The sequence below is a fragment of the Rutilus rutilus genome, assembly GCF_951802725.1.
Source record: "Rutilus rutilus genome assembly, chromosome: 25".
NCBI lineage: Eukaryota > Metazoa > Chordata > Actinopteri > Cypriniformes > Leuciscidae > Rutilus > Rutilus rutilus.
Window position 1 is genome coordinate 20,357,991 of NC_140229.1, and position 14,433 is coordinate 20,372,423.

Below are 14,433 nucleotides of genomic sequence, written 5' to 3' on the forward strand. Positions count from 1 at the left end.
TTCAAAGGTTTCTGCTATTCATATTTTCAATAAAAAATGTGAAATAAACTAGTAATATTCATGTGATTCAAATTAATTGCAAATGAATGAATTAATGAACTGCAGAACATTGGTAAATATTGTATGGCTGTTTACAGCTTTTTCCAAACCGATGTATTTTGAGAGAGTTAAGGTACGCCACATTAGCGAAATTTCTTGTGAAATGTTTCATGGGCGAGAAACTGTTGTCAATTGTAGAAGCGTGCAGTTGCGCCTGTACACTTTTAGGGAGGACAAACTTTAAAATCACTAGGGCTTCCCCTGTGTGTGGTTGCTACGTGGATGAAAGTGGCAAGTGTTTGAAGGGTGGTGTGATGGGAACGGTCTCACATCATACCAGTTCTGATCAGGGGCCGTATTCACAAAGAATTTTAAGGCTAAAAGTAGCTCCTAACTGGCGAATTTAGGAGCAACTCCTAAAAATAATGGGCGTGTCTCTCGTAACTTTAGGACTCCTATTTTTTTTGACTAAGAGTAATTCACAAAGCATTTTAGCCCTAAAAGTAGCACCTAAGCCTGGGACAGCTTAAAAGAAGTCGAGAGGACTCCTAACTCACTAAGACCTATTCACAAACCGCTTTTTGTGGCATTTCACGTTGCGATGTTTTGAAATGCGTACGCGGCGGCTACAGGAGCTTCCAATCGCGAGGAAACAATTTTGCATTGTAGGCATAACTAGGGATGCAATAACGCCACCAACAACAACCAAAACTAGGCTACTCATTCATTGCATGCAAACTAATTGTAACGTTTGATTGTGAATCAAATTAAAATGTTCTTCTCTTTGCAAACGTAGGCAGAGGGATATAGTGACAGATTAATTCAATAATGTTGCAAAGATATTGCATCAATCCATGTTTTATTAGGCTACTAGGCTATTTGTTTTTCCTTACTCTTTATTCATTTAGGCTATTTATTCAGTTATTCATCATCTTCCGTCCTTCGCACTACTTGTGTAGCGCACGCATTCTCAGACCTGTCACCTGTCACTCATCATCGTAGGGGAGGTGTTTGGAATCATTCCCGCGTTACAATCATCAGCCAATCAAGGTGGTCACTTCAGTCAAGCTCGTGCATGAGTAATGACGTCATCCATAGCAACAAAGACTCACTCTTAGTTTAGGAGTTGTCATTTTTCTTTACTAAGAGTAGGTCTGAAAGGCGTTGTGAATAACTTTTAAGAGAAAACTCCTAGCTAAAATCTTTTAGTGCGATTTAGGAGTACTCCTAGTGATAAGATAAAATGCTTTGTGAATACGGCCCCTGGTGCGTACCCCGAGATAAAATCCTGCGGGCGCCTCTGGAAGCGCAGGTCACACAGAAGTCACTTTCACACTAGAAATATTTCATAAGACAAGTGTAATGATATTTCCTGCATTTAGAAGTGCACTACAGCAAACTCAGCAAAAAAAAAAAGTAGTTTATAATTCAGAGCTATTGCTACTTTTATATAGTTTTAGGTAGAGGATCGTGTATGTATTATATTTTGCAAAAAAAAATTGAATAAAATAGTGATCAAGACTAGATAATTTTGTAATTTTTACTTTTTCCTGAAAATTGTGATATGTAAACTCACAATTCTTGCTTTTTTTGCCCGCAATTCTAACTTTTTATTTTTTTCGTCCCCAGAATTTACTCTAGATTCACTTTTTCAAATTTGTATTCCCTGGTGGGAACTTACGATAGAAAACCATGGAAAGCAAGCCGAGTTAAATCCTTTAAGTCATATACACTAATTTCACTGGTCTTGAGGCCACTAACACAAACATTTAAGTATATCATGTAATTGTTAAAACTGCACAAAATAATACATTTAATCACATTTTAAAAGACATTAACCTTTATTGCAATTGTAAACATGTTTTGATCTTCAATCAACATGAAATTCTCCATCTTAAGTCCCATCAATGTCAATCCTGCTTTTGACAAGTTTGAACAATCATCCATTTGTTCTTATAAAAGAAAAAATCCCAAATATGTAAACAGACTGAAATGAGTGCGTTTCTTGCAGGAAGCCATCATTTACAGAGGGAAGGCAAAATAAGAAAGGCTAATTTTCATGAAAAACACAGAAAGTTAGAAACTCATCAAGTCCAAGTCTCAATACTTGCCAGTTTGCCATGACTGTTAATGTCTGTGCAACAAGGGAAAAAAATACTTCAGAAGGTTTTGATCCATTATTCTCTGATCATTATTAAAATTCAACAAATGTAATGCAATTATTTTTAATTAAATCACCATAAATTGACAGCAGTAAAACAAATACCACCATAATTGAAAAAAATTCACTTTTGTCTGTGGAAATAAAATCAAGTCACATCCTTTCTTTTGAATTTTAACTGTCATTCAAGTTTTTTTTTGTTTTTTTTGTGGAGTTTATGAAACCGAAGACACTTTAAGGCACCAAGAATAATTAACAATATATTAAATGCAAATTTGCAGGAATAACAAAATAAGAATTCAATAGTTTCCTGTGCACATTCATCAGTTATAGGTCATTGAGATTGTAAATTACAAGTTAAAGGAGTGAACAAGTGATCTAACGTGGTAGTTTTAACATCATAGTGCAAACGTAGCACATGATAGCGACCCTGACTACACACACACACACACACACACACACACTAGTAGCAGTAGTATCAATCAATCTATATTATTGCTTTGTTCCATTTCGTTTAAAATAAAGAGCCACCTATAGTGCTAGTCCTAGTGCTTCTACATACTGTACAGTTTCTCATCACAAGATGATGTTATTAAAAGAGTTAAGTGGGCAATATCCCCACAATCTTATAAACGCTCACTATTACGGTGAAATTTCAAAGTGCATCCTGGGTGGCTCTTCTTAAAATGTACCTGAAGGACACAAGAGTGAATCTCATGAAACCCGTCTAGAACACAAAACAAAGGGGAAAATATTGTATTGTAATTATCACCATATTAGTAGTATAGTGTTTAATTTGTAATTTAAGTACTTTTATTACAATATTTGTTTAATGTAATATGGCTAAAAGATTATATTAATGAAAATGATCAATGAGAATAACACAAATGAGAAAAAATAAAATAAAAAAAACTTGCTAATGGGGAAAAAAGTGCTTAATTGTGCTTAATTCTTTGATTCCCCCACAAGGACGAATGTAGACAGACTGTCAAATAATTATTTTCTCTATGGCTTTGTAGTCAGTGAAACATGCTGATTTATCCTTAAGTGTTTTGTACAAAGTGAAATTGTATAAATCTATTGTTCAGAAATATATAATAATAAAGATACCAGTAAAAATACTAGTATAACTATTAATTTGAAGTTAAGTGATGCTCCTTTAAATGCCAGCCCACTGCTAACAAAATCATTAATAAATCGCAAAACAACTGACAAATATATATATATATATATAAAAATAAATCTATTAATTGTAATAATATATAGTTTATAATAATATATAAATTGTATATAATATCATGTAAAGTATATTTGTAGTACAGATCAAGTATTTACTATACTGAATTGAACTTATGTAATGATAAGATTCTTCCACATTACGGTAATGAGAATTGTGGGGTGAAAGTGCTTATTTGTACTGAAAATAATGTTACTAAAAATGGGTGAAATATAATTTCTTATTTTGGGGGTGAAATATGAAGCAGATATTTCCTTATGAGATTCACCAAGAAAAAAATAATAATTTTCAAATAAACAGCACAAAAATCCACTCTCTCATCTCCATTAGAGAGTTTATTGCTTATGAAGTGCCCCGCTCTTCTGTCAAAGTTCACCTCTGAGTCGGGTGTGCAGATCCTCCTGGTCGATTTTGCCCGTCTGCTGGAACCAGCGGTGGTGGGCGAGCAGGGCCAGATTACGGGCAGAAATGGCGCTCATCTCCATGGCACTGGCCGCCCACTCCACGGCGTTGAGGTAGTAGAGGCGCTCGTGGAGGATGAAGGGAGGCGTCCTGCGGTGCGGCGGGTTGTAGGAGGGGTACGCGAGCCAGCGCTTCTCCGACACAGAGTCCCAGGACAGGAAGATTTGCTGCAGATGCTGCTGAGAAAGAGGCTGGGACGAGAAGATCTTCCAAACTTTGCTTTGGCTGGCAGGGCTTGGGCTGTAGCCCTTGGGAATCTTCACCGGGTTCAGAGAGCTCAGGCTCAGGATGTCGGCGGCTTTGTTATCCAGCGTGAGGACTTCGGATACGAAGAAGTCTTCCGGCTTGTCCGTGGTGCCCAGGAAGGACACGTTGAGCAGGCCGTGGACCAGCGTGGCCACCGTTTGGTGGTAACGGCCGGGGAAGTGGGATGGAATGGGTGGAGAAAAGCCTGAGAAGTTGATGTCAGACATGCCCTGGTGGAGAGGTGTGGCGACTACAACTATGTCGTACGTGGAGTGGGCGGCACCAGACTCACCAACGTAGTTCAACTCATAGAAATTTGTGACTGAACCTGAAAGGCAAAAAAAACAAAAAAAAACAAAGGGTAAATATGATCACACTGTAGAGACACATTACCATTCAAAAGATTTAAAAAAAAATTGTCTCTTATTCTCAACAATGCTGACTTTATTTGATAAAAAATACAGTAGCAGTAATACTGTGAAATATTATTACAATATGTTTTAAAATTGTATTTATTCATGTGATGCAATGTCACATGATTCTTTAGAAATCCTTGTAATATTCTGATTTGATGCTCAATAAACATTTATTATTATCAATATTGAAAAAAATTGTGTACATTTTTGATCAATACAAAGTTCAAAAGAACAGCATTTATCTGAAATAGAATATTTTGAAACATTATTAATGTCTTTACTGTCACTTTAGGTCAGTTTAACATATCCTTGCTAAATAAATGTGTTAATTTCTTTGAAAAAAATCATACTGACCCCAAACGGTAGTGTACATACTATATAAAAAGATTTACTGTAATGTTCATAGTGGACTGTACCAATTTTGGATGGTCTCATCTTTATGGAGATGGCAGTCACACGAGCTGGAACAAGCTCGGCTTTGCTGTGGTACAAAAGCCCGGAACAAACCAACTTATTCCCTCCATCCACTGCCCACAAACCTGACTCGGCTCCTGCTAGTGCGACAGCGCCTGCAAAAGGAATACGCCATATTCACACACTTCTGTATGCATTAAATCAGTGTTTCCAAAATGCTTTTGCTGTAGGACCACATTACACATTAGACAACAAGATTATACATTAGATTACACAGATATAAAGTGTTGACCAAACGCAATAACAAATTTGTGGTACAAAACTAAAAATGCTTTGCTGTTACATAATTACAGCACATGGTCTCTATGGCATTTGAGACCATGACAAATAATAGTGTACATGATTAAGAAAAGGCAAAAAAATCTATTTGAAAGTTTTTTTATTTCAATAATTCGTTACATTTATATAGCGCTTTTTCTGAGACCTCAAAGCGCTTTACATATGGAAGGGGGGAATCTCCTCAACCACCACCAATGTGCAGCATCCACTTGGATGATGCGACGGCAGCCATATTGCGCCAGAACGCCCACCACACACCAGCTTACTGGTGGAGAGGAGACAGTGATGAAGCCAATCAGTGTATGGGGATGATTAGGAGGCCATGATGGACAGAGGCCAAGGGGCAAATTTGGCCAGGATGCCAGGGTTACACCCCTACTCTTTTTCAAAGGACATCCCGAGATTTTTAATGACCACTGAGAGTATGTATGCTTTGGTTTTTACATTTTTAAATGTATGTTGGTTTCATATCATTTTGAAAAATGTTATATATAAAAATAAAACTGAAAAATGTCATGTGGTGTTACCAAATAATAGCATATTTTATCGTATACTGCGAATACTTGTGAGTGTACACACCTTAATCATTATTTTCAGAAAAGTTTTAAATACATTTTTCAATGTAAAAAGTACATTTTTATTAGAAAAATAATGAATCATAAATTTGTAAATCTCATTAAGTTTTTGCAGAGTCGCACCACATGACATTCTTCAACCTGAACTAACTTTGCCTTGTCATAAAAAGGTCAAATTATCTGATATTTTAAGAGACAAACTGACCTTGACAAACAGTCATGATATGATTTCCCTGCATGTTTGCACACTGGTTGCACCAGATGATTTTGATTTGGCACAAACATCAAACATTCAGAGTATTATAAATATGTTAAGGCAGCGGCTATCTACACTGTTTAAATAGCAATAGATTCTATTTACACAAAAAAATTTGTGTTATATGCCCATTTGTTATTAATGCTGAAAGGTCACAAACATCCTTTATAGTATAAACATAGGCCTACCTGCAAATCCACTGATTCGGACACTTTGGCCGTAGTTGACTCGTGTGATGGGTGCTACCATGCCATTGAGAAAGACCTGAGAGAAGCCCTCGGCCAGCATGGCCTCCTCCAGCGTCTGATTGACCAGAGTGAGGAAACCGTCTCCACCCATAGCGTGCAGCAGCTTCTCCAAGCTGGAGAACGAGTAGCCAAACTGCTGGTACTGATATATCCTACACAGAGGACAGAAAGGGACAATAAAAGGAACTTAAGAACTTACTGGTCATAATCATTCTATTCCTCACTAGATGAATTAAAGCGGCATGACAGACAAACCTCATAAACTTGTCCATTATGCCCTCCACCCACATATTCATCCGAATGAAGTTGAATCCATATCTCCAAAGCATGCGTATGAAATTCACGATGAACCAGTCGCTCTCTTCGAAGGTCAGCTCCTTCCCATCAAATATCGCCAGTTTAGAAGGTACATCAGCACGAGGTGACATACCTGATCAAAGAAAATGACATAAGATAGGGCTTTTCACACTTAACCCGGGTTGCCGTCGCTCTAAACCCTGCTTTTAACCCCAGGTTAAGGAGAGTTAGCGTTTTTTACCCGGGGTTATGAAACCCTGGTCCGGAGCAGGGTTAGCATCGCTTTTGCACTGTTAACTCTCTAATGCGGTGCCAAACGTGTGAAATGATCTGGTGTTAGAATGTTACAGCTAGACGCTTAGCAACAGACAGCCAATCACATGCCTCACATGTTGGTGTAATTAGTTGATGTACATTTTAGAATATAAAATTCTCTAATTTTCCCAGGGTAAACTATTTCAAGTGTGAAAAGCCCTGAAGTGACACACTTTAGTTTCCCCGATTAAACTGAAAATATCCAGTTGTTTCGCAGAAGGACATCATAAGATTTCTTTAAACAGAAAGATCTTGAGAGGGAAGTGGACACTGACCGAGTCTGTCCAGAAAGTACTTCATGTGCAGGTTAAGGGGGTGAATAATGGACCCCCCCGTCTCATACTCGTATCCTCCAATGTCCTCAGTGGCCAGGCGCCCTCCGACAGTCCCCGCCTCGAACACTTCGATCTTCACTCCCGGCCCAAACTCTTGTCTTAAGAAAAACGCTGCTGCCGTGCCTCCAATACCAGCCCCAATTATTGCTGAAGAAGAAATGGACTCTTAATCCATCAGATCCCACCAAACACTCCCATTAACCCTATAAAGTCTACGGTCTCACATCTGATACAAGAATTTCTAAAAGCCTATTAATTAACAACATGAGAAAAACTTTGCTGAAAAACCTGTTGTACACAATTTACTACATGCATTTTCATTTACATGCACTATTCAGAATTCAAATGTTTCTAGCAAGTAAAAGGCCTTTTAGTGTAATTGTCTTTTTGCTGTGAAATCTTTAAAAAAAATAATAATCAAGTGAAAGAATAATTTTATATTGCTATTAATATTTCAAGATGAGCACTGTCGTAGAAATTTTAAACTGTATATTAAACTAACCATGTTTCTAACATCTAACCTTATTTAACATCTAATATTTGAACAGGATGTACTGTATGAAACCAATGGAAAACTTGTGACTTTGACTGTGTGCGTGTTTGTATGTGTAAAAATAACATAGTTTGGGAAATGAAACTAGACAGTCTGTTAGAATCTTGTGATAAAAAAATGAAGTCATCATTGTAAGAATTGATAAATTAGGAGATTCCAGACGGTCTGTTTTGGGGGTGACCAGGCCCTGAGAGAACAAAAGGACCTCTCTGGAGATTAGCATTTGAACTGGCTCTCATGCACCATCGAGACGAAAGTCTCACCCCCGAGTCATCTAATCTGCATCTCCTTCCCTCTCCCCTCACCCCCTCTCTCTCATGCTCAGGTGACTACCTGATTTCACCCAAGAAAATGTACAGTTTAATGTGAATGATTATCACAGAGTATATTCATGTTTGGTATCGTTTAAAATGTCACAGTGCGACTGGTACAATTCTCTCATCTCAGAATAAGTAAAACACAAGGTAATAAGGTTTTTGAAGGTTTATGGATAACTAGCATACAAGGAGGGGTTGATCTCTCAAGCAAATGGTCACACCCCCCCCAAGAGGTGCTACAGTGTACCTCAGAATGCAAATTTACTATTGTTAGCACATGTTTACATGTGAAAGAGGTCTGGCTATTTAATGGAGTACAGCAGGCAGATCGGGGCCCTTTTCTGTACTTCAGATCGGTCCGTTAGGCTGGGAGATATAGATCTCTCAGCCTAACGTATTTCTTAATGTTGGGTTTGCATCTTCTCTCTATTCCAGAGCATTTGATGTTTTGTATCGATTATCTTTGAATTGATTATGAAATTGGCATGATACATTTACCTGACATAATAAATTGTTACATTTGATTATTCTCACTGACTTTGATATTATTTTCATTGAAGAGTTAAACGGAATAGTCAAACACCCACTCACTTTAAGTGAGGCACAGATATTATTAAACCCTTTCATTTATGGAGTCAGATGAATTAACGAGAGAATACATGATTAATGTATTACAAATTTAATCAACCAATACTTCGCATGAGTGAGGACAGAGCACGTGAGACCTTCCCTGTGTTATTGGAAAACCTCCATTGGACCAATTTCACGGGCCTTACATCATTAAAACAGAGTTTGCTTGTGCCAGTGACAGAGGAAGAAGGTTGGGGCTTTTGAACCAATCATACTGAAGGTGACATGTTAGTCTTATTTGTTTTCTCGATTCTATAAAAACTGTTGTATCTGTGTTTTACGGTGGGATTGTCTCAATGGAATTTGTCTGAGATCCTCCGGCCTTGATTCTTTGGGAGAGATTCCCTGAGAACTGCTCGGGAAGATCTCCTGGCCGTCATTAAAGCATTTAAAGGACATTTGCTTATGTCTGTCTGTTAATTACTGCTGCGCAGCAGGTCAGTTTAGGGAAGCAAATAAGTTAGAGTGAGTAAGAGTAAGAGTAAGTAAAAGTAAGAGACTCAGCCAGTTGTCGACGGAAGACGCAAAGAGCTGGAGTATAAAGGTTATTAAGTGTCGATCAGTAGACGCAACAGATTTATTTATAAAGTGTCGATTTGTAGACGCTAGATAGTCAGGTTTAGGGAAAAATCCACTACAGCACTTACTGGACTGAAGCAACTGAGGTTTATTTGATTATCCATACATATTTTCTTAGAAAAAAATCACATTAAAATGTGAGTATCAAATATGATACATCAGAATGTTTATTAATATATCTCTCAATCATCATTGTATTGCATTGCATTATATATTTTCGCCCACAAAATAATTTAATTATGTAAATATCATCTTACTAAGACATATTATTATCATCAGATATATAGAGTGAAAACTGATATTTATGTGCATTATATGCAAGCAGTCTGCTATACTGGTTTTACAAGCTATATACATTTTGGCCATATAAATAACATATGCTCAGTTTGGACTTCTGAATAAAACTGAGGTGTTTTTCTCCTCCTCAAGTGTGACCTCAATATTTCTCACTATATCATCCTATATGAGCCATAAAAGCCTGGTGTATCAAATATTATACAAAATCTAAAACACATATGCAAACTTTTTGTTTTTAGATTTAGGCTAAAGGTTCAATAAACTGTTCCATTTAAAAATTGAGTTTTCTAACTATTATTTCATTGTAGGTCTTTAAAGGGTTAAAAAGTCTCACACCTACTAAAATAAATGATTGATGTGAATTTGACCATACCGATTTTCTTGGGTGGCTCTCTGACTTCAGGAGCAGAGGCAAAACCCCTGCGTCCTACTTGACAAAGCCCGATGAAGAGGAAAGCCTTTATCGACAGGTGTCTCAGAGCCATTCTAGGGATTTAGTGCTTCACAAATAAAAACATCTGAAAAAGAAATGGCAAGAAAATAGGTAAACGAGGCATTTACATGAGATCATAAACTTTTTCATTTAGGAAATGTACTTTGGAAGAAGGTGGATGTTCGAAATGTCTTCACTGACAGCAGTGTTTTATATCATCTCATAGCAAAACTCAGATTTTGCTTTACAAAACAAATCATGTAGCTTGCTTCCAGATTTGCATTTTATTATCTGAGTGATAAAATAAAAATATTTCTATGAAGGAATTTTCAAGCAAACGCAACACATTTGTGCAAATTGTATACGAAATTGAATACTTCCATTACGTACTATATAGTAGGCGAAAAACAGTATGTGAAAAAAGAAGTATGTCTGAATTCAAAGTTCTCTGAATTCTTAAGTGTGCATAAGATGGACACTTTACTATCCCATGAGGCCATGGGAGAGGATTTGTGAATTTGGCAGTGAAGCGACCCAACTGACGCAGGTAGGTCACATGATAATGACAACATGGCAAATGTAGTCCAGATTACTGCACACATTCATACTACACAGACACACACACACTCATACTATATATAGAATGTACTTTAACGGTTGCGAAGTAACTACTTATTTAAACAAAATACTACCTACTCACGAGAGTATGCATTTTTGGATGCAGCTTCTTAATTCAGCAATAAAAACTAAAAACATTACCAAATGTGATGTCTAACTGAAGCAATTTTTGCTTATTTGTATTAGTATGTCTGTTTTTATTAATTTTGAGGAATACTGAATCTGTTTTTGTCCCAGTGAGATGAGCAAATGCCTGCTCAGTGCTCACATTTAGTCTACCACTATTAACCATCAAGTTCACTCAGCGCACACAACAACTCCAGTTTTCTCTCAACATGGGGACAGGAAAGCTGTCAGTCAATAAATATATGAAAACAAATGATCTTGCGTTACTTGTTTACTACGTAAAAAGTAACTTTTAAAGTAATGTTTTACTAGTAAATTGAAAAAGTAATCTGATTACCTCGCGTTACTTTTAATGCGTTACCCCCAACACTGGTAATGAGAAACAGTAAAATATTTTCATTACTCGGTCTTTTCATTTCGTCCATTTTTAAGGAATCATTTAACATTTTTTTATTATTTTTTTATAGTCTATGATTGACACGCGCCTTTAAGACTATTTTCACCTGTGAAAACGAATCTCGAGAATCTTGCGTTCCGTTCAGTTCAGGCGCGTCGAGCTCCGTCTGCTCTTGAACACAAGCATGGAAAACCCCAATTTAAAGTTTCGACAGTCTGCTAATAACGTAAGCTGTAATAAAAATGCAAATCTTTAATCTATAGCATTGATAAAAACTGCTGTAGACAGAGAGGACAAAGTTACAAGTTACAGTTAAGTGAGTCTAATCGATTCAAAACAAATTAGTTAAAGAAGTGAAACTACTTAAGACTTTCATGCCGACATTGTCAGGCATGTCACGTCCACGTTTACGCAGCTGTCAAAACACCATACATCTCACCTCTGTAAATCTCACTTTGAGAAGTTAAAATAATAAAGTGTGTGAAATCCAGAAGCCGCAGATTCGTCCTTTGAAAGAAGTACGGAACCGGAAATAGGAAGCACTCCATGGCGGAAGTGGCGTGATTATAGTGGCAGCATGCTTTGGTGTAGTAGGAGGTGACCTTACTGTAGTATTATTGAAGCATTTTGGTGTCAGTTCAAACAGATGCATTTGTAAGGTTTCAGTAGTGGTTTCCAGGAGTTGTTAGTAAAACGTGTTCGTTGTGATTCATGGCTTTATAGAGTCGCTGGTTAAAGAAGAACTGAAGCAGTGGATGTGAGATCAGGAATGGCAGAGGCTCAGCAGGCTCGCGTGCAGAAGGCAGTGGAGGACATGGTTCAGAGTCTCGAGAGAGATCACATCCGGAAGATGCAGGTGAGGATGAGGAGGAGGATGACCTTCAGATTCTTCAGAAGTAACTGATCTGAGGGACAATATGATATGATATGAGAACACTGTTGCTCTTTGTGGCTCAACATTCATTGCAGGTTTTTTTTTTTTTTTTTTTTATGATATGAATAGGAATGATTCATTCAATGTTCAGCAATATTGTTAAAATTAACTTTTCTATTTTATTATATTTTACTGTAAGCAGCCATTTTCAGTATCATTAGATACTTGTCACATGATCCTTTAGAAATAATTCTAATATGATGATTTGATGCTCAAGAAACATTTAATATAATTATCAATGTTGAAAACAGTTTTTGCTGCTTAATAATTTTAGGGAAACCATGATGAAAGTACAAAAGCATAGCATTTATTTGAAATATAAATCATTCATAACGTTATAAATGTCTTTACTGTCACTTTCGATTAGTTTAATGATTCATTGTTTTTTTTAAATAAAAAAAACATATATATTCATTATTCACACATTAAAAGTTTGGGGTCAGTAAGATGGTTTTATTAGTAGTAGTACTGTTATTATTATTGAAGAAATTAAAGCTTTGCCATCACAGGAATACATTAAAATGTAATCAAATAGAAACTAGCTATTTTAAATTGAAATAATATTTCACAATATTACAGTTGTATTATGTATTTTTGATTAAATAAGTGCAGCCTTGGTGAGCATAAGAGACTTCTTTCAGAAATGAACGACTCTTTCACAACGACCCCAAAACTTTTTAATAGTCAATTACATAATTAATATTAATATATTATTTATATACAATGGATTATACAAAAAAAATAAAAAAATGTTAGTAATTATAATTAATTTACATTTTTATGGAATATTCAAAAAAATCATTCAGTAGTTTTCTATCAATATGAACATTTTTTGAGATGTTTAAGCATAGTTTTGTCATTGATTCTGTTTTTCTTTCCCTCCTGATTTTCTATACTGACTAGAAGTCTTTTAACGGCTAAAATATAGTCTTTGACCACTTATTAGTCAGAGGTTGAGCAAGTAAACGTCTGCTAACACTAAAATGCGCTCTCAGGGCCGCATGTTCCACTGCAGTGCCGAGTGTTGTGAGCGTCCCGGTGAGTCCATGAACCAGGTGCACCAGTGTATCGAGCGCTGCCACACGCCGCTGGCTAAAGCTCAAGGACTGGTCACTAGTGAGCTCGAGCAGTTTCAGGTCAGTCGTTCTGTGAGATCATTTACTCTTAATCTTCCAGCTGGAAGAGCGTGATGTGGAAGAACTCTTGATTCACCCACAGGATCGTCTCTCGAGGTGTACGATGCACTGTAACGATAAAGCCAAGGACCTGTTTGACTCCGGGGCGAAGGAGCCTGCTGTGCGGGCGCTGATGGACAGCTGTGTGAGCAGCTGTGTGGACGAGCACCTGAACCTGCTGCCCAGTGTGACCCGCAGACTGAAGGACAGCTTGAACTCAATACCTCAGTGAAGAGCAGATTATGGCCGAGGCTGTAGAAAATCGTTCTCGTGAACTCATCGGTTTACCGTGAAGATTTGCTTTTCGAGAAGGTTGCTCTTTGCTGTCACCGTATTGGCGAGTGGCGTGTGTTGATTACTGTGTCTGTATTGTTTGTGGCTTTTGTACAGGCAATAAATGTGACGAAATCAACTTGCTGTCTGTTGAATGTGTCCCAGGAAAACAGAAAAAAAAAACATTTTGATGAAAGAAAATTAATTCTATTTTTAGAACCATGAAGACTTTTTTTGTATTGTTAAATTATTTTTATTATAATAAAAAATATTTGTAGTAAATATTTATTATAATTAAATTCAAGGCATTATGTTTTATATAAGATGCATAATTAATATATATATATATAAAATATAGTATGTTATTATAAATATATATGTACATTGTTGTATATATATGTGTGTGTATATAAAATGTATATTAATAAATATAACACTTGAATTGAATTTTTAATTATAACGGAAATAAGATGTGTATTATTCACACACACATATAAAATGTATATATTTTATATGTATGTTATATAAAATAGAGTTAGCTAATATAAAAAGTTTGTTTTTAATTATACTTTTAATTCTAATAAATGTTAAACAAATATTTTTTACAACATATACATAAAATATTTACTATATATATATACATACATATATATATATAAAAATAAATGTATATATATATATAGCTATAAAATTTATATATACACATATATAAAAATACACATCTTCATAGTATTAACTTCTAAAATCTTAAGTCTATAATA

The 14,433-nt window shown here is 36.1% G+C and overlaps 2 protein-coding genes across 3 annotated transcripts; one reads left to right on the plus strand and one right to left on the minus strand.

The window, feature by feature from the left end:
• Window positions 1–3,724: 3,724 nt before the first annotated feature.
• Window positions 3,725–11,871, minus strand: pcyox1 (prenylcysteine oxidase 1). Its single transcript, XM_084399893.1, has 7 exons — window positions 11,730–11,871; window positions 10,090–10,234; window positions 7,281–7,487; window positions 6,649–6,823; window positions 6,334–6,545; window positions 4,978–5,130; window positions 3,725–4,473 (listed from the first exon to the last, which is right to left on the minus strand). The coding sequence occupies exons 2-7, from the start codon at window positions 10,199–10,201 to the stop codon at window positions 3,803–3,805; spliced, it is 1,530 nt and encodes a 509-aa protein (XP_084256019.1). The 5' UTR covers window positions 10,202–10,234; window positions 11,730–11,871; the 3' UTR covers window positions 3,725–3,802.
• fam136a (family with sequence similarity 136 member A) lies at window positions 11,399–13,811 on the plus strand. Of its 2 annotated transcripts, XM_084399896.1 has the most exons (4): window positions 11,399–11,887; window positions 12,014–12,146; window positions 13,220–13,360; window positions 13,443–13,811. In XM_084399896.1, the coding sequence occupies exons 2-4, from the start codon at window positions 12,060–12,062 to the stop codon at window positions 13,629–13,631; spliced, it is 417 nt and encodes a 138-aa protein (XP_084256022.1). In that variant the 5' UTR covers window positions 11,399–11,887; window positions 12,014–12,059; the 3' UTR covers window positions 13,632–13,811. The 2 variants fall into 2 exon arrangements, with proteins under 2 accessions (XP_084256022.1, XP_084256021.1); XM_084399895.1 differs by having other exon boundaries at window positions 11,830–12,146.
• Window positions 13,812–14,433: the final 622 nt, after the last annotated feature.